General features: G+C 44.3%; 2 protein-coding genes across 5 annotated transcripts; one reads left to right on the top strand and one right to left on the bottom strand.

Moving 5' to 3' along the window:
• Positions 1 to 48: 48 nt before the first annotated feature.
• Positions 49 to 5,260, bottom strand: h6pd (hexose-6-phosphate dehydrogenase (glucose 1-dehydrogenase)). Of its 3 annotated transcripts, none has more exons than XM_037251061.1 (5): positions 5,180 to 5,260; positions 2,701 to 3,337; positions 2,508 to 2,625; positions 2,117 to 2,386; positions 49 to 2,034 (listed from the first exon to the last, which is right to left on the bottom strand). In XM_037251061.1, the coding sequence occupies exons 1-5, from the start codon at positions 5,188 to 5,190 to the stop codon at positions 695 to 697; spliced, it is 2,376 nt and encodes a 791-aa protein (XP_037106956.1). In that variant the 5' UTR covers positions 5,191 to 5,260; the 3' UTR covers positions 49 to 694. The 3 variants fall into 3 exon arrangements, with proteins under 3 accessions (XP_037106956.1, XP_037106957.1, XP_037106958.1); XM_037251062.1 differs by lacking the exon at positions 5,180 to 5,260 and adding an exon at positions 3,876 to 5,142; XM_037251063.1 differs by lacking the exon at positions 5,180 to 5,260 and adding an exon at positions 3,509 to 3,837.
• epha2a (eph receptor A2 a) lies at positions 2,657 to 25,756 on the top strand. Of its 2 annotated transcripts, none has more exons than XM_037251060.1 (16): positions 2,657 to 2,675; positions 13,910 to 13,977; positions 15,903 to 16,539; positions 21,161 to 21,316; positions 21,398 to 21,730; positions 22,243 to 22,370; positions 22,465 to 22,642; positions 22,735 to 22,837; positions 23,090 to 23,142; positions 23,226 to 23,528; positions 23,606 to 23,667; positions 23,822 to 24,031; positions 24,226 to 24,375; positions 24,509 to 24,702; positions 24,836 to 24,991; positions 25,092 to 25,756. In XM_037251060.1, exons 2-16 carry the CDS (start codon positions 13,924 to 13,926, stop codon positions 25,198 to 25,200), a joined length of 2,826 nt encoding a protein of 941 aa, XP_037106955.1. In that variant the 5' UTR covers positions 2,657 to 2,675; positions 13,910 to 13,923; the 3' UTR covers positions 25,201 to 25,756. The 2 variants fall into 2 exon arrangements, with proteins under 2 accessions (XP_037106955.1, XP_037106954.1); XM_037251059.1 differs by lacking the exon at positions 2,657 to 2,675 and adding an exon at positions 12,280 to 12,451.
• Positions 25,757 to 25,765: the final 9 nt, after the last annotated feature.

The raw sequence follows: 25,765 nt of genomic DNA, 5'->3' as shown, positions 1-25,765 counted from the left end.
AGGCCAGCGGCTGTTTAGAAAAAAAACATTTCAATGGAAGCAAACACGTACCTCTTAAAATTTCATTGTGAAAACCAGGTAGAGGAAGGCATACTATGAATGCACATATAATGAGTAAACAACTTTACAATGTTCCAGCAAATGGATCACATCAAGGCTCAGTAACATTCTTTTGACTTACTATACAGAGGAACTGAAAATACAGATTCAAGTCAACATTATAATAAACATACCAAAATGTTTAACATAATTTTTAAACCATATGATAAAATCTATTATTGCCTTAGTTTTTTTTTTCTATACCTGAGATCTGATGCTACCACAATCGACGACAAACAATGAAGTAAAAGCACTGAATGTTTAGAAACTATGTATTGTTTGGTTGATTCTGGAGATTGTGTAACATTTCGACAATACTTCCCTGCCGGAGCTTTTACATCATCTTAAGGCGTTACGGAAAGAGAAAAAAACATGCAAACAGCAGAGGGTAGGTTCCACAAAAAAATTGTGAATTTGTGAATGCTTGATGGTTTACTGTAAACTACTCATAAGGGCAAACGTAAAAGTTTCAAGGGAGAGTGCCAACTATAAATGATTTTTTTGCTATTCACTGGTCTTGGTCCCTAACCTTTGTAAATCATCATGGCTTCACTATACCTGAATTAAAGTTCTGTTTAAAGACTTTTTTTTATCCCTAACCCAAAAGTGCGTCGTAGTCTATGTACCAGACAAGCGTGCCATTTTTGGGTTTCACCCCAGTTATAGGCCATTTGTTTGGCTCATCCTTGACACGACTCAGCTGGGTGACAAGTTCGTGTTTACCTTTGCCCATCACCAGCAGCGCCACCTTGTGGGCTCGGTTGATAGCGTCAAGTGTGAGGCTCATGCGCTGGTGCGGCTTGACGGGGCTCTCTGTGAGGACCACCAGGTCATTTTCACTGTTGGCTGCATTAGCGCCAGGAAAGAGGGAAGCCGTATGTCCATCATGGCCGACTCCCAGGAGGACAAAGTGGAACCTGGAACCATTGACTAACCTACTAATATCTTCATGATACAGCAGCGCTGTCATGTCCTCCTCGACGCACAGCCGCTGCTTAAACTGCACCGGCATTGGATGGATGTTGTAATAGGGGATGCGCACATGCTGCAGAAGGTGCTGGTAGATGTTGTGAAAGTTTGACTCCAGGTCGGTCGGTGGTACGCAACGCTCGTCCACCATCCAGATGTGGGTTTCACGCCAAGGGAAGGAAAAATGGTGCAGGGCCAGCCTGTGGAAGAGCGCGATGGGCGTCGACCCACCGGAGAGGGCCATGTGGAAAACGTCGCCCCGGAGCACGGCCGCCTCCGCCGCTTCCTGGATGTCGAAGGCCAGACGCTCTATCAGCTCCTCAGCCCAGGCAGACACCATGTCGTTGGACCGATACGTGCCTTGCATAACTAGGAAACTCCTTGCAGATTCACCTTTGACCTGCTCCGGTCCCAGAAACACCACATCACTTTTGTAGGTGATCTCTTTCCCTTTTAGACGGACATCCAGCAGGTCACCGTTGTCAGCTCCTCCCGGGTAGACGCGGGGAAAAGACGCGGCTAAGCTCTCAAGCAGTGGAGTCCAAAAGTCCCAAGATGCAAGGAGATTATCAGTACTGATAAAACTATTTTTGTCTCCAGCGAAAATACGAGAAATTAATTCTGCATAAGCTTCTTGTTGCACTTTTGGAGTTTGGACATAGTAGTCTGACAGAGGCGAGCCCAGGACGTCAACATTTGTGTGATCCGTCACTTCCTTCCACTCACCCTCTGGAACAGAAGGCTTAAAGAGATTCTTGGAAACGAGAATGGCTGGGTATCGAAGGCTACCGTGGCCAAAGTAGAAGATAATCTCTTTGGGCTTGCAACGATAGCTGTTCTGAAGACAGAACATGTCGTTCTTGAAGACGACCCGTGCGTATCCTACTCGTTCGTCCAACATCTTCCCCGAGATCAGAAGGATGGGCACCCCCTCATACTGGGCCGTGCCCATGTGCGCCAGTACAGCTGGAACGCAAAAAGTCGACTTTGAAAGTCAACCCCAAAAAGTTGATTCAGTATTTGTAATCAAACCGTCTGCAATACTAACCTGCAAATGTTGGTGTGATGCTGATGTGGTCTTTGGTCTTGTTGAGCTCCCGTTGAACCTCGGCTTGGTACGCTTGGTACTGGCCGACCACCGCCTGATTCTTGCCCAAGGGCAACAAAGAACTTAAGAGCCACAGCTTGTTCTGGAGAACCTCCTCGCTGTCACTGAGCTTGGCAGGAAGTGGCATGGTCAGGAGAGCCATGACCTCGGTTAGGTGGTTCTGGATTACATCTCGGATCACGCCGTACTGGTCGTAGAAGGGAATACGACCTATGGAGAGACCATGACAAAAACACGCGTACAATACAGCGGCGGATTTGCATGATCTCCTGGTACTTACAGACATTCTTACCACTACTGCAGCCCTGAAAATAGTGCAAAGTTGAATTACCTTGTACATCTAGTGTCTCCTTCACGACGATCTCTATTCTCTCCATGTGGTGTTTGTTCCAGATTGGATCGAGGAATCTCTTGTTCTCTACTCTGAAGGGAAGGATCTTTGAGACCACCTGATATGCGACAAAAGCAGAAAAAGCAGCCAATCAAACTCAGAAGACTTGTGACATTTACACGCTCGTCCTCACCTGCTTTCCCAAGTAGTGGTCGATTCTGTACATTTCTTCATTGCGCAGGGCCTTCCCGAGTTGAGAAGCAAGCGTTTGCGCGCTCCTCAGGTCGTGTCCAAATGGTTTCTCCAGAACCACTCGGAGCCATGCCGTCCCACCGACAGGCCTGCAGCCGGTATCGATGTTATCTGCGATATCTGCGTATGCAAATGCTGGCACGGAGAGGTAGAATAGTCGTCCAGCCTCGGTTAGTCCTTCCTCCTGAACCTGATTCTTAATTTGCTTGGCCAAATTCCGGTAATCGTCAAGGGTCTTGAGTTGCCAATACTGAGCTAGCCGTAAGAACTGCTCCTTGAGCACGGCGCAGCGTTCATCGGAGACGTCCTTTGGGCACGACACCGCCTTCAGGATACCGAAGAATATTGGCGCGGCCTTGTCCTTGGGTGACTGTCCACTGGCGTAAAAGGAGAACGTGTTTCCGCTGCTGACTTGCTTTAAGTACAGCTGGAAGAAGCCCTGCCAGAGGTACTTCTTTGCCAGGTCCCCCGTGCCACCAACGACCACCACGGAAACGTGGCCACGACTTTGCTTCTCTTCGCCATGTCCTCCAATGGCGCACAGTGCGAGCAGAAACAGGAGCGTAGTCGTGTACATGCTGTGAAAATATACACGTATTTTAGATCCGCGTTTAGAAGACACAGTCACAAGTCGTGACTGTGAACTTATGTATGGTGCATATGTTGCCAATATGTTTTCACGATGTGCTGCAGTGGCCCAATGAATAAGGATCCATTGATAGACGAAGAAGCAAGGTTTTCTTTCTTACTTTGATGATGTTGATAGAGGCAACGTGGTGGCTTAACTATGCATGCCTCACAGTTGAGAGATTTGGGGTTCCAGGCTTTCCTATGTGGAGTTTGTACGTTCTTCCTATTTAAAAGTATACGTCTTCCTCCCACATGCCCAAAATATGCATATTTTAAAAACGTGGCTTTTTGTGAGGTTTCATCCTAAGAGGAAATTGACATGGTGCTGGCCTAGCTATATTATGTAAAGTCCCTTGAGATAACAACTGATGTGATTTGGTGCTATATAAATAAGACTTTCTCTATAGCAAACTATATCTTTACTCAAACACTGCATTGATGTAAAGCTAAATTAAACTGGGTATTATAAAATGAAATAGAACCTACCCAAAATTCCAAAGCTGCGGTAAGAAGAAGTCTGAAATGCTCCGCTGCGATATGTAAAAGTGAAATCGAGAGCTACTAATTATTGTGTTGCTTAAGTGTAGCGATAAATGTAGTGATCCAAGGGCACCAGCCAGTGAGATTTGTACTGGTGGGAACTTTGTACTTTGCTCAGGGGCACAGAGCTTCTCTTGCTACAATAGTACCGCTGTCCATAGAAGGCTGGAAAAGTTCAACAACCCTGCTGATTTCCGAGAAGATCAACTGTTGGGCAAAATGGGGAAAGACAACATTGCCATAAAACCTTGTTAAATATGGGGGGAAATGTCATTGTGTGACTCAGTGTGTATTATCAGCAGTTTTTACCGTGATACAAACAAAGCAAAAAGCCAGCTATTTATTTGAAGCTCTGATTCACCAGTGATGTTGAAAATAGTGCTTCCCAAATATTTGACGATAATGACATACAAACAAACTGTTCTTGTGCATAGCTTGCACACACACATGAGTTTGGTCGCCGCCGTAGGGACAGAACTCACAGTGCCTGTGTTGCTTGTACTAATGGATTACGCTCAATTTTCCAAATGAATTTTTTTTCAGACATAACGCAGTAAATTGACATACTTTAATCAAAAGACACAGCGCTCATTTAGGACCTCACTAGATTTGTCTCTTCTACAGAGGCATGTGACACCATTTCAATGGGAAGGCCAACCATTCCTGCATATCAAACAGTCCGCCACACTGCATTATTTAGGCTTGTGTAGCCCTCACACTTAAATAGGAGATTTTTGCAATGACTAAGCAACTTTTTAATCCTACCCAAGAATATATAGAGAAAGAGTATTGATTACGAACAATCTTGATTCTGCAGAGAACAATTTTCGGTTCTGAGGCTTGACCTAACTACGACCTAAAATGACATTTTGAATACTGCATAAGATATACCGCTTACAGTATGATAATAAATAATAGTAATTCAGCCTTTTATTTAGATTTATAATCTATAAAGAGTTTGCTCTGGCGTATTGTGTAGCGCTACACCGTGCGTAGCATATACACAGTATTGGTACAAAATAGCGCATGAACATTAGGACAAAAAAAAAAAAAAAAAAATGGACATTGTGGATCCCACATTGTTGATTCCACCTGATTGCTGTCAAATTCCACTTCCGCATTGACGTAATAGCGTTCGCAACGGCGTGACGTAATTATGTACGCGGGGAATACCAGAACAAATGGCTTAACGGCGTATATAAAATACATATGGTTAAGTAATAAAATATTTAAAAGACACTTTAACGTACCAGAGTGCCATTTTGTGTCATCGTTTGTGAAACCAGTCCTACACTTCCTGCTTTCGTCACGTGACCGTCGCTCTGACGTTGTTACCTACGAAATGCTAAATTGTAGTCATTACGTGGATACAAAATGCACACAAAATACCAATCGATAATATTTTTATCACTACTGGATAGCTGGACAGTTGGCTAAGCAACGCCATTGCAGTTTCCGGCAAAGGCGCGTTCCATTTGATTCCTAGGACGTCTATTTTGGGACACAAACTGATATTTTGTGCAAACGCTATACATTTTTGCGGCCACAAATTAGCACATTGTATCATGTGTTGCCACAAATGACCCTGTTGTGTCACACGGGTCTTGATTTACAAGTTTAATTTGTCCCTGACAATTATATCTCAAATCTCCTCCATTTAAATGAATCAGAGCCATTAATCTATCCGATCGTACAAAAAAAAAAAAACACCAGCAAGAATGTAGTAAGTAAAATATCACTCTACAGTATTTTACTTATGTATTACTAACCATCACATTAAAGGAAAAAGTGATGCCAAACATTTTGCATCTGTTTTGCACACTAAAGCCACAAGGGGGCAATAAAATGCATAAAGACACATCTAGTCGAAGGTTGTGGGCATGCTGAAGCCTATCCAACTCAGTCTCAGGGAACATTACAGACAAACAACAAATGTGTTTGTGGAAATATGGGAGTAAATAAGAGTGCATGGAAAAAATACATACTGACTCCAAACAGGATGGCAAGAGCCGGGTTGTTGAACCCACAACCTCAGACCAGTTCGGCAGATGCGCCAACCACTCATCCACCCCATACATACATGCTGCACATACTGTATATGCAAATTAGACGATGAAACAAAAGTAATCTTGCAACTAAGCAGGATTTGTTTTTGCATGGTATAAAGAATATATGCTGTTGCTGGTGCTTGTGATCAAATATGAAAGGTTTAGAATTACCATAACATCATTGTTTTGTTGTTTGTTATCTGGAACACCCAAAGGCCCTAACAAAAAAAAAAAAGAGGGTGGATAACTATAAACGAAATGCCAGCACTGAATCTGGAATCTGAAAAATGCGACTGATTAATTTTGCCTTAGCCTAAGAAAGTGGCTCCACACATTGTTCAGCTGTGTAGTGTCATCAGCTTGCCAAATGACACCCCACCGCAAACAAAACAGGTGTCCCTTTAGACCAAATAATGATCCAATTGTTGTGGACCACACTGCCAACTCAGGTCCTCCCTTTGACTTTGCTGACCAGTTGTCAACAGAGCACCATCCCTTTAACGAGCAGCCCTCATTCCTGTCTGTCAAGCAGTTTAATGCTTTGCATCTCATTATATGCATTACCATTTTGACTTTTTATTCATTGAAATACTTAAAAACAGAGTTATGCTTTCTAATAAAAAATAGAAACAAATACATTTAAAAAATATTTAAAAATACTATATAAAAAATCGACAGAAATCTACAAAAGTAGAAATTCAGTTTTCTACATACTTTTTGTAAATTAGAAAAAAAAACATCATGTTTTACATTATACAATCATTATTAAATTATGTTCATTTACTTCCAATTGGTCCCACCACCAGCTATGTCACTCTCATACGAGTCCAAGTTACTTACAATTTGTCAATTCCGCACTGACTTAGGGCGATAATAAATTGTGATCAAAGCCTACAAAAAAGAAAAAGAGCAGCAACTTTGTTTCCCAGATACTGTTGACAAAATTAAAAAATCAATTTGGATTGTTTGTTGTAGTTCAACCCCCAAATTTCACAGCAAAGCGTCTCCACACGAGCTGGCAAACAGCTGTAATGCCACTGTAGTGGCCTCCCAAGTTGGCCGGCCACTGTGAAAAGTAAACAATAGACAGGATGGTGCATCCTGTGTGTGCGTCCATATGTGTGTGTTTTTGTGTGTGTGTGTGTGTGTGTGTGTGTGTGTGTGCTAGCCCAGCTGTCACGTCTATAAGTTGAGACTTAAGGGACCCAAAGATTTACAAACAAATAATCTTCCTCTCCAGAATACAAAAGAAAACAAATCCCCCAAAATATCTCAACGAGCTCAAGAAATCTGTAAAATTATAAATAAAATAAAATGTGTGCATGTGCAAATAAAGCGTATACTTGTGGGCGTGCATGTGTGTGCGCTAGAGTTTGCCTGTAAAGCGAGCATAAGGCCATGCCGAGCGTGCTAGCCCAGCTGTCCCTCTCTAACTTCAGGCTTAAGAGACCCGCAAGGCGCAAGCTGAAGGACTACTGTTTGGTTGGTATGTGTGGGAGTGGCGGCGGTGTGCGTGTGCGTATATGTGTGCGCGTGTGTTGTTGCCCCACACCCCCAAGGCATTTTACTCAGCCCCCTAGCTTCCTTCCTCCCTTTTGTTAAGGCTTGTGAGGCAGACTTGGTCAAGCTGAGCACACAAGCCAACGCATATGAATGTGTGCTGTCATCTTTATTAGGCCCCCCAGCCAACATCCATTACCTTTAACACAAGAGGAGATTTCACTTTTAGTTAGCTGGGCCCCTCTTCCCCACTCCCCATTTTTGACTTGCCAGACGAAAGGGATTATAGGAAACCCAGCATGGAAGCAATTTGAATACACAACCTGTTACTTATTCCAATACAGACTGTAAAGCAGCACAATTAACGAAGATTACGACTCAAATCATTGCAGCTTTTGTGACGCTGCTGAGGATGCCAAAGAAAAAAACAAAATACAAGTTAAACCTCTCGTTGAACTGGCCTTTTATTTTCGACAGCCAAAGCGTAATGAGTCGTAATCATGCTATCTCATCAGAATCGTGATGGTAGATGGATTATCGGGGCAAAGGAGAAGTGCTCACTAAAAACAGTTCATCCTTAAATCTTCAAAATGACGTCATTAAAAATGTGAGCAAAGACAAGTTTGTATTTTTATTCAGTCCAAATCAGAGCCGACCTGCGCCGAGTGCCGTTCCACTTTGTGGTTGTTTTACCTTACAAAGAATAGATGGCTCAGTCTTTTTTGTACCTCATAAAAGAACTTCTCGTCTACCTGAAGCATTCATTACCGCGCAGCTGCTCTCGGATCAGCCAGGTCAGCGTCATGCGCGGCGTGATGAGCGACGAGGCCAGAAGCCACGAATAGACTTAAGCCAACTATGTATGAGTAATCTTTGTGTTCTCAAACTGCATTCTCACATTTCCCCTCCTCACAAGAGAGACACTTGTCGGAGCACGCTCGTGCTTTTGTCTCGCACCGCTACAACGCACACGGAATGGGCCTGATACGGGCAACTTGCACCCTGGATTCCATGTGGGGTCTGTAATTTTTTTTTTTTTTTTTTTTTTTTTTTTTTTTTACAGAAGACCACACAGAATGAGAGAGAAAAGATGGAATTCTTCATCCACAATGAGTGCCTGTGACTCGTTTGAGGATGGGCAGTGTTTGTGTATTGAAGAAAGCATTGCTTCACAAGTGCATGCATGTGCTGAACCCTCAGATGATGATGTCATTGTTTTGATAATGGCTCGCAGTTTCACCAAGCTCGGGTATTCATCTGTTTTATATAGCGCTTGATCTTAGTAGTGTTGTGGGTAGCTGACTTTTTGGTGAGTGTTACAGTGCAATGCCAGTAGATGCCAGGAGCCCCTGCCCCATTGGCCCCCCTACCCTTTGCACGCCACTGTGTGGGTAGTTATTCAACTAGTTAATAGTACTTTAAAAGTTTCTTTTTTTGTTGAGATTTTATTACACATTATTCCACACCTGAAAAAATTATACAAGCAGAAAAACTGATACTAAAATTAAATAAACTCGCTTAATTTTACAAAATCATTCAAAATAAAAAAAATGAATAAAAACCAGTCCCTTTGTAAATATTTAATAATATTTAATTGAGTAAATCATTAATTGATTACAGCACAACGCAACAGAGCAGCCCTCTGTTCCAAGATGGCCGCCAGTGGCAAAAATATTTCCCTATGGTGGACCACTGCTTTTTAACATAAAAAAATTAGCTTGGCTAGACTCCAACTAACCATTGACCAAAATAATTACAAGCATCGTCAAAAATGAAAGGATGATAGCTATGTCCTGTGATTGGCTGGCAACTCGTCAAGGGTGCACCCCATCTCACTCACCAAAATTCATCCGGGTTACGCACCAGCTCAACCGAGAATTTAACGAGCACAAGCGCTATAGAAAATGATTGTGCGCGTGTAGCTAATGTGTATTTGGAGGCTAATGAGTGTTTGTGAGTGAAAAGCAAGAGAAAGGATGAGACAAAAAAACTTAAAATGCACGAACAAAGGCGTGAATCCATCAGTCTTAACAAGAGTTTGGGCGGCTGCGGGTGGGGTGGCTAAGTGTGAGAATAGATTTTGTGTTAGCGGTCCACAGAAACTCCCCCGTCGCTTTGAATAGAGGCGCTCCTCCGTGTTTGTCGATATTACGAGAAGGCGTGAGGGGCAGCAGGGTGAGGGGTGCTGAATGACGTGACGTTGCCGCTTGAGCCGCTGCTCGCTGACCCACAAAACGCAGATCTAGTGCCCCCTTGCCCCCGCTGAGAAGCTTTTTTTTGTGCCTGTCATCGCCCCTCAGAAGCTAGTGATGGGGGGGTGGTTAGGGTGGGAAATAGGGGGAAGGAGGGAGGTAGGGAGGGGGGGTGTTTGGAGTGCTCCGAGGCCTCATGCTCTGTCAGCTCAATCAAAAGAAGCTCGCATTGTGTTTGGAGCGTTTGCATACTTGTGCGTTAGAGGGGGTGTTAACCTTTGACACCCTCGATGGGGACAACAGAATGGACCTTATCGAGAGGGGGATGTACGTTAACACGCTCGGAGGTAACGCCTCACGTATCGAAAAGCACTACAGCGACAAGAGAAGGTGTTATAGTTGGGGTGCTTGAAATGCAGTGGCCCTTCACGCCAGAATACAAATTGCGCCGGCTGATTTGAAAGTGAAGAGTTGCTCAGGATGTGCTGAGCTTGTCACGCCGTCCATGGGCATCCACGTCGTATGTGGGAGTAGGGCAAGGTGGCCTTGAAACATGGCCTTGTGTTTTTGAATCAATAAAAAGAGAACTCCAAAGGTCGAAATAATGTCATGGTCTTCATTTGAGGAACAACTTTGTAATTTTGAGGAGCAGTTTTTTCTGCTGCTCTTTTGCAGAGCCCTTCCGATTTTGAAATTATCTAACCTTTTACCTCAAAAAAGTCATTCTCGTAGTGCTGTGATAATATTGAAACAATGATTTTTTTATCTCTAAAATATACAACTTTTTTTCCTGAAAAAAATATTTTTAATATCTTGATGTCTTTTTCTCGTAAATACATACACACCTTCTCTTAGTTTGATTTTATTTGGGGGGAAAAAACTATTTTACTCCAACTTTTTCTTCTTGTCCCAGCTGAAAATGGGCAAGAGATGGTTAGAGAAACGAGACACACCCTGGAATTGGTCACTAGCCAGTCGGCCTTATCCAAACCACAAAAGTGCAAACCAAATGCCCTGAATAGCATAACGCACTTGGAGCCCCCCCTCCCATCGGACAGTCAGACAGTCATTGTGTTGAACTACAATTTACACTTGTACGCCATTGAAAAGGTCAAGAAGATGCAATTCATCACTTAACTTGTTCATGTATTTTTCTCCAACATCTTTCACTCTTGCTGTTGTTTGATTAATGTGCATGCAAATATCCACCTCATCTGTTGATTTTTTTTTTTTTTTTTTTTTTTATGGGAGTGGAGCCCAGAGTGGGCCTTTGTTCGGGCTGGCCGTCTGTGCAGAGGTGCTGTTGTTCCCAAGTGCGGCCCGCTTCGCAGAGGGGGACTTGACTCCTCAAATTCCTCCCATCAAAGTTGCTAGGCGACGGCGTCTTTGCGGACACATATTCATACCCGAAGACTCTTTTATGAAGAGCGGCTCATTAGTAGTCATATATTCATAGCGGAGCCACCTCCCCCCACTTGACCCCTCCTTTGCCAGTCGTGGGAAAGATAAGTCCAATGTGAGACGAGGAAGGGGGGGGACTTTGGGCAATTACTTGCTCAAAACGATTGTCCGATTTTAACACTGGCGTAAAAAACATTTCATCCGTCCACTGATGGAAAGGTTAGTTCATCTAAGCAGAGAACATCAGGATTTCATTCAAAATCAAAGTCAGCCCACCCGTAATGTGACAGCGCTTGGAACGCTGTGTCATCTGTAGTCATTTATCAACACTTTAATTGCATCCATTTGCAGTCAATCATGATGTAAGATTTCTTTCAAGCTCTGCACACTTAAGTGTAATGCTCACCATTAGATATGTGCTTATTCTTGGCAAAATAAGATTTTTTTGGAGGGGGGGAATTAAAAGTGGGCCAAGGCAGTGTATCTTGTGTATTGTGAAACGTGTGCGTGGGAGCAGTGGTAATATTGATGGACATAGTGGTGACACAATCCCCACTGTAATATATTGATTTTAGCCATCATTATTTAGCACAGGGCACTATTTTCCTTTCATGAGGCCAGTTCAGCCAATATTTAGATGCACTGATGTTTGTTATTATTTAGCATGAATATTTGGGAATGGCATGTTTTAAAGTTCTTTGAATGTTTTATTCATGTGCAACTTTATTCTCACAATCTTACAACTTTAATAAGCTGCATTAGTAAGATGAACTATTTAAATGTACTTTTAATTCTATGAAGCACATTGTGTATGAAATGTACAATACTGTATAAAACTATAATATAAAACATGTCTGATAATTGATCTTGTAATATGCAACTTTTCTTGAAAAATGTCTTTATTCTTGTAATATAATGATTTTAATTGCGAAAATGTTCTGTATAAACACACCTATACTGATAATATATATATATTTTTTTGGTATGGCCTTAATATTCATGTTTGCTTTCCAGATGTGTTTTGTGAATTACAAATATTGTACATAAATAGGCATAGATTATTGAATGGGCACATCGCTTCCTCGGAGCCAGGTGAAGCTCCGCCCTCAATGCCCATATTGGGAATATTTCCGCATTCCAAAGCACGCAAATTGGCAGCGAAAATGACGTCACGTGACGCCACCTGTTTCTCAATGGGCTGTCTGGGCTCGGGTGGCTTGTGCTCCAGTCAGTCAGTCGGCCGGAGGCTCGTCGGAGGAGAAGAGGGAGCGAGTCGCGCCATACACTTTATTTCCACACGAAAGCATGGAGCACCGGCGTCTTCATTTATTTGTCTTTTTATTCGCCAACGCCATGATTGTCAGCCTCCAGTCGCAAGAACGTGAGTAACTTTTGTTTTCCGAATGAAAAGTAAAGTTTGGTTTTTAGCCTAACTCGTGAGTCAGAAGTTCGGAATTTCAGCGCCCGGTGTGACGTTTTTCTCGTTTAAATCAAATTGTCATTATTCGTACTAAAAAATTTAACTCTGTCCTACTTTTAAAAACGGTGTAGAGCAAAACAGGAAAGGAAAAGGAAAATTGAGACAATTGCAAAAACAGAGATTTTACATCGTGATAGTTAGTTAATGGCGTCACGGAGCCTCCGGGCGTGGGAGCACCTGTATGATGCCCCGACATGTTTGACTCACTCGCTACTGTAGTTTCATTTTAAACTGAACGCTGGTTAGCGTGCCCACGCCTTTCTCAGACACGATTAGAAATGTTTCTTCACGCTTAATGATGTGTTGAATCACACCGACATGCTTGATTAGACTGTCAATGGAGCTGGCGTGTGGCCCCATAAAAGCTGATTATGAACGCACGCACTTTAGACTTTCTTTGTTTTACATTTACACGTCAAAAAAAACACGTCTTAAAATAAATTATATTTATTGCATTCATATCTTGTAAGCACACATAGCCTTGTATGTTTTTCTTTGTAATTGCATCATTTTATTGCTTTTGGAGACAAACTGTGTATGCCAACTGTTTAATTTATATTATTGTTATACCTTTTTTCTTCAAACTAGTTAATTGCTTTCTTAATCTCGAGAAGTCATATAGTGGGATTGTCATAAACAAGAGATCCGTACAAGACTACATTTATCTTTCTTAGGTGTGTAACCGATGTGAAAGCACTTTATTGGGTTAAAAACAAGCAACTGGTGTCTAAGTGAAATTCCGACCTTTTGCCCAATTTGACGTTAAAAAAGATATCAAAATGTTAAATCTATAGTAAAAAAAAATTAATTTAATAATCACAGTGCACCTCTAACATATGTATTTGCTGTGTAACTAACATGACAACCAGAGAGCTGTGAAAACCAAGCAATTATGAAGATGGAAAAATCAATCAGAGCTATCTGACAAACAAATGGCCTTGGTCAGTACCGAGGTTAATAAGGGATAACTAATCTTTGCTGGCACTCGACTAAAACAATCTAATGAAGTACAGTAAGTAGGGCGGTTACTGAGCGAGCCTGCGTGATCTGCATATTATGCGACACTCGATTCGCAACCTCAAAATGTCGGGACCTTGGTAAACAAAGGACCCCCAGTAATAATCAGATTTCCTCTTTTTGATCTAATTTTTCATAAAGTGATGAAGCACACTACCAGTGCTGGAAAAGAACCTCTTATATGCCATGACTCGTCAGTGCTTCTTAAAACTCTTTAATTTCCATGCCACAAATGTTAGTTGGTACTCCACAGTAGTATTTTTCCTGCCGCTTTTGGAGACTAACTGTGTGTTCCAAATGGATTAATAGCTGTTTCTAACTCATTTCTGCATGTGTCTACAGAAGTATTGCTGGACATGAGGTCTACGGGAGGGGAGCTAGGCTGGCTCACTCTGCCATATGAGAACGGGGTGAGTATTTATACCTCGAGTAGCATTTTTAAGACCTCGGGGGTCAAAGACTTTCTCTTCTATGATGTCTTTAGAGTTTAATGATGTTTGAAAAGGCCTCTTAGGAGTTCTATATACAGAACTAATCATTTTTGTCATCCAGATTATTTTTATTATTGTTTTCATTTACATGTACATTGCATATCTAGTATTGTTAACAGTGACAGAAGACGTAAAACAACCCATCATCCAAACTGCAAGTAAATAATCCCCCAGGAGTCAAACCTTGAACAGTGTCAACAGGGAAGTTAACGATAGTACATGGATAGTACAAATATTAAATCTTAACGTTAAATTGGCTGATTCTTCCTCTATTGCCCCCCCGACACACACATTGAGTAACTCTGAGTCTATTTAACTCAATTTGTTCAAATGGCTGATTTAAACATGGAAACATCTAATGCAGCACATTTCGACCACATTCATCTGTAGTTCATCTTTACATGTGTTTATTTGCGTTGTTTGGCATTGCACGCTATATCCAATCTGTGCTTTGGCAGCTATCCGATCCCTCTCGGATTCATATATTTGGATTCACATTTGGAAGAGGCCTGATTCCGGTCCGAAGAGATCAAATTCCATCGTTTTTTCTTTCTAAGCCATGACTCGCATTCCAACTGTGTCACCTGAGAGCAAAACACCGGAATTGTGTCACTCGAACCATGAATCCATAAATCCGGCCGAGACCTGACGGATAACAGCAGCCTCGCGTCATTGTAGGTATACCAGGTCCGGAAACATCCCTCTATCTATAGTCGAGTGGTTTTCAGTCTATTAAAAGCCCCGGGACATGGCTGGGGATATAGTGTAAGTCTGAAAAGATCCCGCCCGACGTGTGCTTTATGGTCCCGGGATTCCTTTGCATGTCAGAAGGTTGCTTTTATGACAGTGTACTTTGTACATATCATACACAGTCATTATGTTGGGAAGTTTTTAGACTTCAGCAGCAGTGGTTTCATGTCAGTGTGTTGTACAGTGGATGTGAAAATTCTATACCCTCCTCGTTCAAATGTCCTTTTGGGTATTAGATGTGATTTTCGATCTTAGATTTGGTCTCTTCAAAACATGTTTGGTCTTCTAAAACAAATGTTTCGTGTCAGGAACCATAACAGCCCCGTTTGGTCCAATCTTTAATTTCCCCCTGTTCAACTCCCCATAAAAGATAAAGTGACACCCCATGAAGCACGTTCGTACTACCAGGATGCGAGTTCTGGGAAGAAAAAAAAAAAAAAGACTTTGAATCTCACGACTCCTCATTGCTTTCTCGTCCCTTAAATCTCTTTAATTGCTATGTGGTAGTGACTATAAAGCGCAATTAACTGCCACAAATGTTACTTGGTATTCTACAGTGGTATTTGTTGGATTTGTGTGTGCGTCACAGTCACACTCACACACACGAGGCCCCTTGTGTGTTACTGGAAAACCACACACGTCGACACATGTCCGGGCCAATAATGCTAACGTGTGGAAAAGAAGCTCGAGCACACAACTGAATGCTGTCTTTGCTTCTTACTACACCAAAGGAAAAGGGTCCTGTCGTCTAAGGGGGTGGCAAGTAACAAAGTACACATAATTTGTTCCGCTACAGCACTTAGTGGATATAAAAAAAAAAAGATCTACTCATCTTTGTTCAAATGCCAGGTTTTTGTGGCCTAAAAAAAAAAAAAAATTAAACAGGTACACCATTAAAATAACCAGTGACCTTTTGAAATAATGGTCTAAAAGTTCAAACTTGCAAAAAGTTCAAACTTGGTTTCATTTAGCACATTTTTTTCTTTTTGGGAGATTGGAATTGTGTTTTTGAAACTGAAATCACGGAATCAGTACTTCTACTGTACTCCTGAAACAAATCCTCAAAGCTGTTGTTTTTTTTGTTTTTTTCCCAGTGGGAGATAGTCCAGACGGTGGTGAACGGCTCGCTCTTCTACACTTACAGCGTGTGCAACATAGACTCGGCGGACCAGGACAACTGGTTGCGCACCACCTTCATCCAGCGACGGCCGGGCGCCACGCGCGTTTCCGTGGAGCTCCACTTCACTGTGCGCGACTGCAACAGCTTCCACGGCGCGTCCGTGTCCTGCAAGGAGACCTTCAACTTCTTCATCTACGAGACGGACGCCGACGTGGGCACCAACTTTCGCAAGGGCCAGTTCCGCAAGGTGGCCACCATCGCCCCGGACGAGGTGACGCGAGACCACGTGCTCCTCGTCAACACCGAAACCAAGACGGTGGGCCCGCTGTCCCGGAAGGGCTTCTACCTGGCCTTCCAGGACATGGGCGCCTGCGTGGGGATACTCTCGGTGCGCGTCTTCTACAAGACGTGCCCGTCCACCGTGCAGAGCCTGGCGGCCTTCCCGGAGACGGTGGCCGACGCTCTGCGGGAGGTGGAGGGCGCCTGCGTGGAGAACGCCGTGAGTCAGTCTACCCCACGCATCTACTGCAGCGTGGAGGGCAAGTGGGTGGTTCCCGTGGGCCAGTGCCAGTGTCTCGCCGGCTACGAAACCACCGGGGACTCGTGCCAAGGTAAGGAACCCGACAGCGTGTCACACGTTGGCCACGCAAAGCCGTGTAGTAGACATCACAGATGCCGCTGCGTTGGCAAGGTGTAAAGGAATGCTCATTAATCGTTCAGTTTGTTTTGGGAAGTCTCACCCTCAAAGCCGACGAATGCCTGTAAGGAAATCATGCTCAGACAGATTAGGCTAGGAAGAGGGAGGATGCCTTAAAGCCATTTGTTCTTAATTTAGATTGGAGGCAGTTATGGATTATGATATATTTTCTCATATCCGGATTGTCACATTCCTTCGGCCATCTTACCGTCAGATCTCGTAAAAAAAAAGTTAAGCCTAGGCAATGGCTTGATGTGGTCGAGAGAGACGTATGCTGCGTCACGCCACAAAAGAGGTCCACTTTTAGCACGTTGTACTTAGACGGGAAAAGAACAACAATGCTCCAAGTTCTCTGCAGGGATGAAAGAGCTGCTTGAAGCTGGGAAAAGAACTAGAATTTCTCAAAAAGTAGATTTTTTTTTGTTTGGCACCTGCCATATGTGAGTAAAAGTAGTGAGTCACATCTTATTAACCCTTTAGTAATTATTATGCCTTTAGTTTGCGATTATAAAATGTATTAGATGTTCATTCTAACCTTCATTCATTCTAACATTTTCCCTTGACGGTCATCTTAAGATATTCTTCCAATTTTGTGGCAGTTTTTTTCCGGTCCCAAAAAACTGTAAGCTGTTATGTGTCACGATCATGCGTCCCAATACCTTTTGGTTTCATTTCCTCAAAATACCTCAAGGATTACTTGTCTCGCTGAAATTAGCTAAACGGAGCAAGCCTCAACAGGCCCAAACATTTGTATTCAAGCATTTTAAAAATACAAGTTCCATAATGTGACCCTTATATTAAAAGCGTAACACCTTTTACTTTTTGGAAATATTCAAGGGAATGTTGAGCTTTTATTTTTAAACTTGAGGGGGGTGGAAGTTTACGTGAACCAGATGTAATAAGTATGCAGAAACGTTGGGCAATGTCATCCCCTGAGGGAAGAGCAGCCATTCAAAGAAAAAACCCAAACAGAGGTGTGAGAGTATAAAAGAAATAGTTGGGGTGTGCCTACTGTACGTGCTGCGGAAAATGCTCTTTCTTTGGCATGCTGGGGTGTGTGTGTGTGTGTGTGTGTGTGTGTGTATATGTGTGTGTGGAGGAAGTGTTGGAGGACAGTGGCGAGCACAGGAAGGAGGGAGGAAGGGCACGGGGATTTCTGAAAGGAATTCTTTCACCCTGGCGTCACCTGCCGCACTGATTGACTAAAGGAAGGGCCGTGTGAATTTGTCTTGGGCGCCTACCTGAGTGTCTTCTCTCTCGCTCTCGCCCTCGCCAGTATTTTGTTTGCGTCCGTCGCCCAGGCAACCGTAACCGCAGATTACAGGGATGAGGCCACGGCACGCCTCTCTTAGTCAGGCCTGCGGTTTATGACTCCTGCTGTTTTCCAGTCACCTTGACTGGCACCGTCTCCATTCCTTCCATGCAAACAGATATTTCACAGCGGTGACGGGCGGGCGGCTAGGCGCTTCAAAGAAAAACGGACGCTTCCACTCCCAGGGCAGGATGAGGGTGGAGGAAGTCCAAGGCAGAGGAATGTTTCTCGCCCTGACCGCTGACAGACTCTGAGCACAGGAAACAGACGTTGCGCGCGAATAGCTCGAGAGGAAGACAGGAAGTATTTACGAGGGATCGGAACGATTTCATAGTTGGGCCTGATATTGGATGTTAGGAGCGGGGTTGTTTGATTTGAAGCAACTCTGGCTTCCTTGCACATTCCCTGAAAATTCAAGTTAGCATTTTGAATGGACTGTGTGTCCTGTGATTGACAGCTGGCCAGTCCATGCCACCCTTGTAGTATAAATTGTGCTGGCCCCGATATGAATAACAGAATAAGACAAAAATTTAAATGGAAAAGAAATTGATTGAAAAAAATGTTATTCCATTTTTTTTTTAAACTTGCTTTAAGAGGAAAAAAAAGTTTGGTCAACTCCGTTGGTGACAGAAGCAACACTGCAGCCGTTTGTTCCACGCTAATGCGACGACTTCATTCCGGGTGTCAGAGAAAGTGATATTCTGGAAGACTTACGGTCCGGCATGTGTCTCGCAATGAAGAGCGCAACTGTTGTGGGAAAAGGAAGCGGGCTGAGAAGGAATGCCGACTGACACAAATAAGCAGGTTTGGGCCGACAGTTGGCGCATGAGGGGCGGGCGGACGCTTGCTTTCCGTGGCTGCTTAGTTAGGTATGGAGTGTAATTTAGTCAAGAGGATTAGTGGAGCAACAGGACAGCTGTTACGTGGCCTTGCTTTACCTCCCCTCGGGTCCTTTCATCCGGTGGTTAACGCACGCAACCAGCCGACTAATCCGTGTTCCCGCTCATTAGAACAATGGCGGCAAAAGCCCAGATTCAATTAACAGATGCATCGGTGCGGAACGCAAGTCCACCCTTTTTCACGTGCGAGCCGCCGTCCAAAGGCGGCGTGGGGCAATTAGACGCGAAACTTCCACCAACAAGTGACAATTCCGTGAGTGTAGCTAGCGCGAGTGTGCATTCGCAACGTTGCACACATGGCGCCATTTTACGAGCCGCGATGACTAATGCGACGTATTTATGGCACCACTCCGTCCAGTCCTGCCAGACAATAGATGAATAGAGCCCAGAGTTTCTTTGCTCCGTGACACAAGTCCTAGCACTCGGGCTCAAGATTAAAATGGGCTGACCTCCTTTTCTCATGCGAAGAGACCCGGCACTCCCGCTGAGTGACTCCCTAGAGAGAACTTCTGTTTGGTGCTGCAGTCCAGACCCCCTTTAAGGCCTTCCATTCATCTCAACCTGCTCCTTATCCTTCACCATGGTGATACTTGAGCCGCAAGTGGTGCAATCCAGCGTTGATTGCCGTGCTATGCTTTGGAATGGTAAACACCAAAATTGTGAGGTCCAGATGTCACGGATCATGACCAATATTTTGGGGCAAAACCACATTTTTTTTTTGGGTGGTCCATGAAAGTCAAGTTTATTTCTTTAGCGCTTAATCACAAAATAGTCTCAAAGGGTCTACGGATAAGTGATTCCATGCTGAATCCTCCACAATAATAGTCTCACCACCCTATTATCCTTTTCTATGAAGCTGAGAGGCGGCGTGGGAGAAGCGGCATATCAAAGGCCAAAAATTGGAGGCACTCGTTGCTCACAAGGTGTGGTATAACCAAATGTGAGTGTGTAGAAATAAGACTCAAATTAAGCTCCAAAAAAAAAAAAAAAAAAATTTTGTCACTCTTTTTCCCATGACTTCAGATTTCAAACCCAATTTGTTGTTAAATCTATAATGCAGTACACTTGTGATGCAGCACTTGTGTATGTATATAGCTTTAAACATTTTAAACATTTCCAGGGTTTGATTTTTAATTGTGGAAACTATCCTATGATAGAAATAAGTTTGGCACCCCTCAGTTTTGTCCTGTTCACATGACAGTAATGTAACCCCAATTTGTAGCGTACAGTATATGGGGCTCGGAAGCAGACCTCTATCTATAGAGCGCTTTTCAGTCTAAATAAAGACGCCGGACGTGGCTCAGCATATAGAACTAAGTCCCCCAAAAAAAAAATCCAAACACGTGTTGTACCATCGAGGGATTCCTTTGCGTGTAAGCAGGTTGTAATCACAGTCGGGTTGCTGATGAAGAAATGCATCCCCGGCTCTTTTCTTCAAAGAAGACTTCAACAAGCTGAGACACAGCCTGTGATCACAAAGTTACTAGTCGCTTTTGTCTTTCTGTGAACACTGGAAAGCGGCTCCAACAGTCTTTCCGCTTCCTTTCTCCTTTTTATTCCCCTCATTTAACTCTTTCACCCTCGGCTGTCATAATTTGCTGTAACTGGAAGGAAAAAGGAAAGAGAGGAAACATCAATCCTGGACTGTCCACGCAGTCATCATGATAGCCGCTTTCTGTCCTGTCCGCACTTCCATTAACCTTCTTTGGCCCGGAAAGGCTGCTCGCTTATCACTTCAGCTAAGATGTTCATCACGGCACGCCACCCGTGTCCGTTGGCAAAAACAGAGGGGAATTTGGTTTACTACAGTTTCGTTTGTACACATCGGGCCAGAACCAGAATTCATAGTACAGAGGCAACCGAGTTCCTGTGTGATCTGACGGCGAGCCTCAAAAGTCGAACGTCGGATCTGCCAGAGGGCCTGAGTTCACGGTTGGCAAGGCAGATCACATATCTTGATGGATTTAATGCCCCGGTGTCATCCGGGCCATATGGTGAACGCATGACCTCAGAGGAGGCCTTCAGGTGGAAAAGGCAAGTGGGGGCACATCGCAGAGGGAAGTCCTTCTTCATTCTTTGGCGAAGCAAAGCTCGTTGATTATAGGTTACTTGGAACAAAAGCTTCCTGTTGGGCGGAAAGGCCTAACATTACACACTGCTTCATTGTTTTGCTTTTGTTGCGTCGTTCCTTCCTGTTTTTGCCCCTTCCTAACAGGGCATGTCATTGCAACGAAAGCCAGTAGACACACAAAGAGACACCTCATGTGATTTTATTTGTTTTTATATGGCTCTACATGACATCCCTTGTTTTGTTTTCTCCACAGAATGCAAGTCAGGCTACTTCAAGTCGACCGTGAGCACCGAGTTGTGTCGGGCATGTCCCGACAACACCAAGCCCTCTGCCGCCGGCGCCACCCGCTGCGAGTGCCAGGACGGTTTCTTCCGCTCGCTGTCGGACCCACCCGCGTCACCGTGTTCCCGTAAGACTTCCGCTCACCGATAACGCAGTGGAACAACGTACTTGGGATGTTTTGGCTAAGTCTTTCTGTTTCCTCCAATAGCTCCACCCGGCGCTCCCCGGGAACTGACCGCCACCACCCTGTCTGCTGACGGCCGACTTCAGCTGTCTTGGAGTCCGCCGCTCGTGACGGGGGGCCGCAGCGACCTGACCTACAGTGTGCTGTGCGAGCAGTGCGACAGGGTCTCGTGCGCCCCCTGCGGCGAGAGGGTCCGCTTTGAGTCCGGACCCACCGACCTGCGGGACACCGAGGTCATAATCAGCGACCTGGACTCGCATCTCAACTACACGTTTACGGTGGAGGCGCACAGCGGGGTGTCCCAGGATGGCGCCGTGAGGCCCACTGCCAGCATCACCGCTGCTCTGGACTATACTGGTGAGCTCAGGCTTATTTTAAGCTCCATTCCATCCTGTTCCTTCTTAACTTTGTCTTCATCTCATCATTGTGTAGGTTGAACAATAGCCACATTTTTGTGTACTGACCTTTTCAAAGTCTAGTTGCGTTCAGCATTACTGAGCTTGCCATAAAAGTAGATTTTAATTTTAGCTTGGAAATGAATAGGACGGGGCAGTTTATTATAGCAAAGTAACAAGTGGCTGCAATTTTTTCAACTATTTTACAGTGTTAACTGTTTTACACTTAAAATTTGTCCAGAGTGTGAATCACTCAACAACCTATACTACATCAATGACTAAATTAATTTGGAAATTCTTCCCTCACATTGTTACTCACCCTCAGACCTTAAGATAATGTTTAGAACCTATTTGCAAAAACGTAGCTTTCCCCACAAAGGGGAATTCACGCCACCCACTGAATCTCAAAATGTCTCATTCCAAGAAGGCCATGAGTCACTAACTGTTGTTTTTGTTCGCCGACGATTGGGCCAGATCCCCCAAAGGTGATGTTGATCCAGCTGGACGATCGCACCACCACCAGCCTGTCTCTATCGTGGGCTCTCTCTCGCCGACCTCCAGCACACATCAGTCATCGCTATGAGCTCATGTACCGCAGAAAAGTAAGACGGAGGTTTTTTTGTTTTGTTTTTGGCTGCGTTCCACAGCTGGGGCTCTCCATGTTTTCCTAATCCGCCCTTTCAACTTCTTTTGAAGGACGGTGACGGCGAGCGTGACGTAACCACCTACACGGTTCGGATCCTGGACAAGAGTTCGGTGCACATCAACGACCTCACGCCAGACACCACGTACATGTTCAGGGTACGGGCGCTCAGCCCCGAAGGGAAAACTGGGAGCTACAGCACCGAGCACGAGTTCCACACCTCCTCACTGGGTAAGGCGCACTTTCAAATATCAAGTCCCTTTCATTTGAAATTGCAAGCAATACAGAAAATAGATGATTTATTTTTATTTTTTTTTGAACAGCTGAATCTCAGATCCAAAGTCCCTCCACCATGGTGATGGGTGCGGTTGCTGGAGTCGCAGTTGTTCTGCTCGTGGTTGTGGCCGTCCTGCTGCTACGAAAAAGGTTGGTCTTGAACGCATTTAAAGAATGCGGGAGCGTGATTTGGGAAGGGTTGGGATGTCAGGTATTGGTGGAATTTCAGTTTTGTTATAGCGGTTTTTGGAACATAACCCCTGTGAAAAGTAGATTTCTGTACTGTGGTATGAAGGCTTAGGGAGATCTTGGCCTCCAACCGAGCTGCTCTTATTAACATTCCTGCCTGTATTGTGTGCTGTTCCCCTGTAATCATTCTTTTTTTTTTCCTCTCTTACTCAGGAGACGGAGATCTCGTCATCAGAGAGGACCAGAGGATCCTTACTTTTCATCAGGTAGAAACTCAAGAATTTGTCATTTTAAACATGCTGTTACATGCTCTAAATCTCTGGATCTTTTTTTTTTTTTTCCCCCTCAGAGCAGCTGAAGCCTTACGTGGATCCGCACACGTACGAGGACCCCAACATTGCCATCCAGAAGTTTGTCACGGAAATTGACCCCAACGCCATCAGCAAGCAAAAAGTCATCGGTGTGGGCGAGTTTGGAGAAGTGTTCCGGGGTGTGATGAAATCCCCCGCCCGAGGGGAGGTACCCGTGGCCATCAAGACCCTCAAGCCGGGTTACTCCGAGAAGCAGAGGCAAGACTTCCTGAGCGAGGCCAGCATAATGGGCCAGTTCTCGCACCCCAATATCATCCGCTTGGAGGGGGTCGTCACCAAATGTGAGCCTAAAACAGCAGATTGATTTTTTTTTTTTTTAAGACCAAATCATAAATGACTCACTTCTTTGTTTTTACAGTCAAGCACGCCATGATTGTGACGGAGTACATGGAAAACGGAGCTCTCGACATCTATCTCAAGGTATGAATGATACCATACGACACACGGTCCTGACTTCTCGACATTAGAACTGGCACGCAATGAACTCATTTCCAGAATATGTCTCATTAAATTACGCCACAGTCTCAAATGTTGAAAGATTCTTTTTCCACTCACTTGTTTCCCTTTCCCTCAGGACCGTGACGGTGAGATTCCCACCTACCAGCTTGCGGGAATGCTGCGAGGAATCGCGGCCGGCATGAAGTACCTCTCGGACATGAACTACGTGCACCGGGACCTTGCGGCCAGGAACGTCCTTGTCAACAGCGACCTGGAGTGCAAGGTGTCCGACTTTGGCCTATCGCGCGTTCTGGAGGACGACGCCGAGGGGACATACACGACCAGAGTAAGTCTTACTTGTTTTCTTTTATGGACTTTCCTGCTTAATTCATATTCCACACTCAATCAATATTAACAAAATACTCTGTATTAGTAAAAAAAAGATTGTTTTTTTTTATTTGACTTTTTCTTTAAGGAGTCTTTCGACATCTGGATTGTCGTCTCCATCATATGACTCCATTTATTTTCATCTCTTAACAGGGAGGTAAAATCCCCATCCGCTGGACAGCCCCCGAAGCTATCGCCTACAGGAAGTTCACTTCAGCCAGCGACGTGTGGAGCTTTGGCATTGTCATGTGGGAAGTGATGGCGTTTGGCGAGCGGCCCTACTGGGACATGAGCAACCATGAGGTAACGCTCGCTCTGTCACGACCCCTCGCTGGGGCGACTCATTGTTTAATTTAATTAGGGAGAAATTCCAGAGCTCGTGTCAAAACACAGCACGCGAACAGTAAATGCTAAACGCCGGCTCATTTTCGAGCAGGTCATGAAAGCCATCAACGAGGCCTTCAGGCTGCCCGCGCCTATGGACTGCCCCTCGGCCATCTACCAGCTCATGCTCCAGTGTTGGCTGCATGACCGCTCCAAGAGACCCCGCTTCACTGACATTGTCAACATCCTGGACAAGCTGCTCCAGAGTCCCGAGTCTTTGAGCACCATTGCAGATTTTGATCCACGGTATGAAGAAAAAAAAAAAAAAAAAAAAAAGTTTAGCTTTTAAATCTGACCGCAGTGACTCAATTGTAATGGTAAAGATGCGTCCAAGTACAAGGCCAGTGGATTTAAGTCCATTTTGACTGTCCCCTTCCAGCGTGTCCATCCGCTTGCCCAGCACCAGCGGGTGCGACGGCACCATGTTCCGGTCGGTTCCCGAGTGGTTGGAGTCCATCAAAATGAGCCAGTATAATGAGAGCTTTGCTCGGGCGGGGGTCACCACCATGGAGCAGGTCTTGGCCCTGAGGCACGAGTAAGTACAAACGGACGAGACAGGTGCACCTACAGTGCAAAGACGATGCACTGAGCTCACAATATCCGAGGCTTAAAATTTTCTCGTGACCCTCTTCCAGAGACATCAGGAACATTGGAGTTCGCTTGCCCGGCCACATGAAGAGAATAGTCTACAGCATCTTGGGACTGAAAGATGAATGCAGCTCCCTCAGCGTGTTCGCAGTGTGATGGAAGCAATCCCAAAAGCGGACTGGAAATGCAGGGGTAGACCCCCTAGCTGTAGGAAAAATGCAGAGTGGCAGACTGAAAAGTACTCCGGAGGCCACTCTAACAGGAAAAAGACTGAAAAAACAAAACACTTATTTACTTTATTTCCATGTTGAACACAAGCTTGTTGTGAGCAAACTCAAAGAAACTAGAGCGCTTTGGGGCTTGTGTGCTCTTTGTGATTAAGGGCAATTTTTTTTTTTTTTTTAAACAAGTATTCAAAATTGAAACATTTATTTTTGTATGTTCTATAATCGAACTGTTTGCAAAGATTGTTCCGCTCAGGGTAAAGAAGCACACAAAATTGGACTTTTTGTGGTTTGCGCTCCGTCTTATTATGTCTTACTCAAATCATTGTTCTTGTTTACATGTCTTAATACAGCCGTAAATGTTTATTTAATATTTATTTTATTTTATATTTATGTCATTCGTTACACAAGGAAGAATTCTAATGTTGAGCATGTAATGTTGGGCAATTTGGATTTTGGAGTGTAAATAAAATCAAGAGTTGCCTTTATGGTTGTTG

Source organism: Syngnathus acus, chromosome 5 (genome assembly GCF_901709675.1).
Source record: "Syngnathus acus chromosome 5, fSynAcu1.2, whole genome shotgun sequence".
NCBI classification, from domain to species: Eukaryota; Metazoa; Chordata; class Actinopteri; order Syngnathiformes; family Syngnathidae; genus Syngnathus; species Syngnathus acus.
This window is presented reverse-complemented; position numbering and strand designations above follow the sequence as displayed.

Bases quoted from the DNA above. Each gene is read 5' to 3' on its own strand.
- h6pd (XM_037251061.1), bottom strand. The intron at 2,626-2,700 runs GTGAGGACGAGC...GTCGCATATCAG, and splicing joins ACCACTACTTGGGAAAGCAG to GTGGTCTCAAAGATCCTTCC. The intron at 2,035-2,116 runs GTTAGTATTGCA...TTTGCGTTCCAG, and splicing joins CATCACACCAACATTTGCAG to CTGTACTGGCGCACATGGGC.
- epha2a (XM_037251059.1), top strand. From the start codon at position 12,376: ATGGAGCACCGGCGTCTTCATTTATTTGTCTTTTTATTCGCCAACGCC. The intron at 22,643-22,734 runs GTAAGGCGCACT...TTTTTTGAACAG, and splicing joins GTTCCACACCTCCTCACTGG to CTGAATCTCAGATCCAAAGT. The intron at 24,376-24,508 runs GTAACGCTCGCT...ATTTTCGAGCAG, and splicing joins GGGACATGAGCAACCATGAG to GTCATGAAAGCCATCAACGA.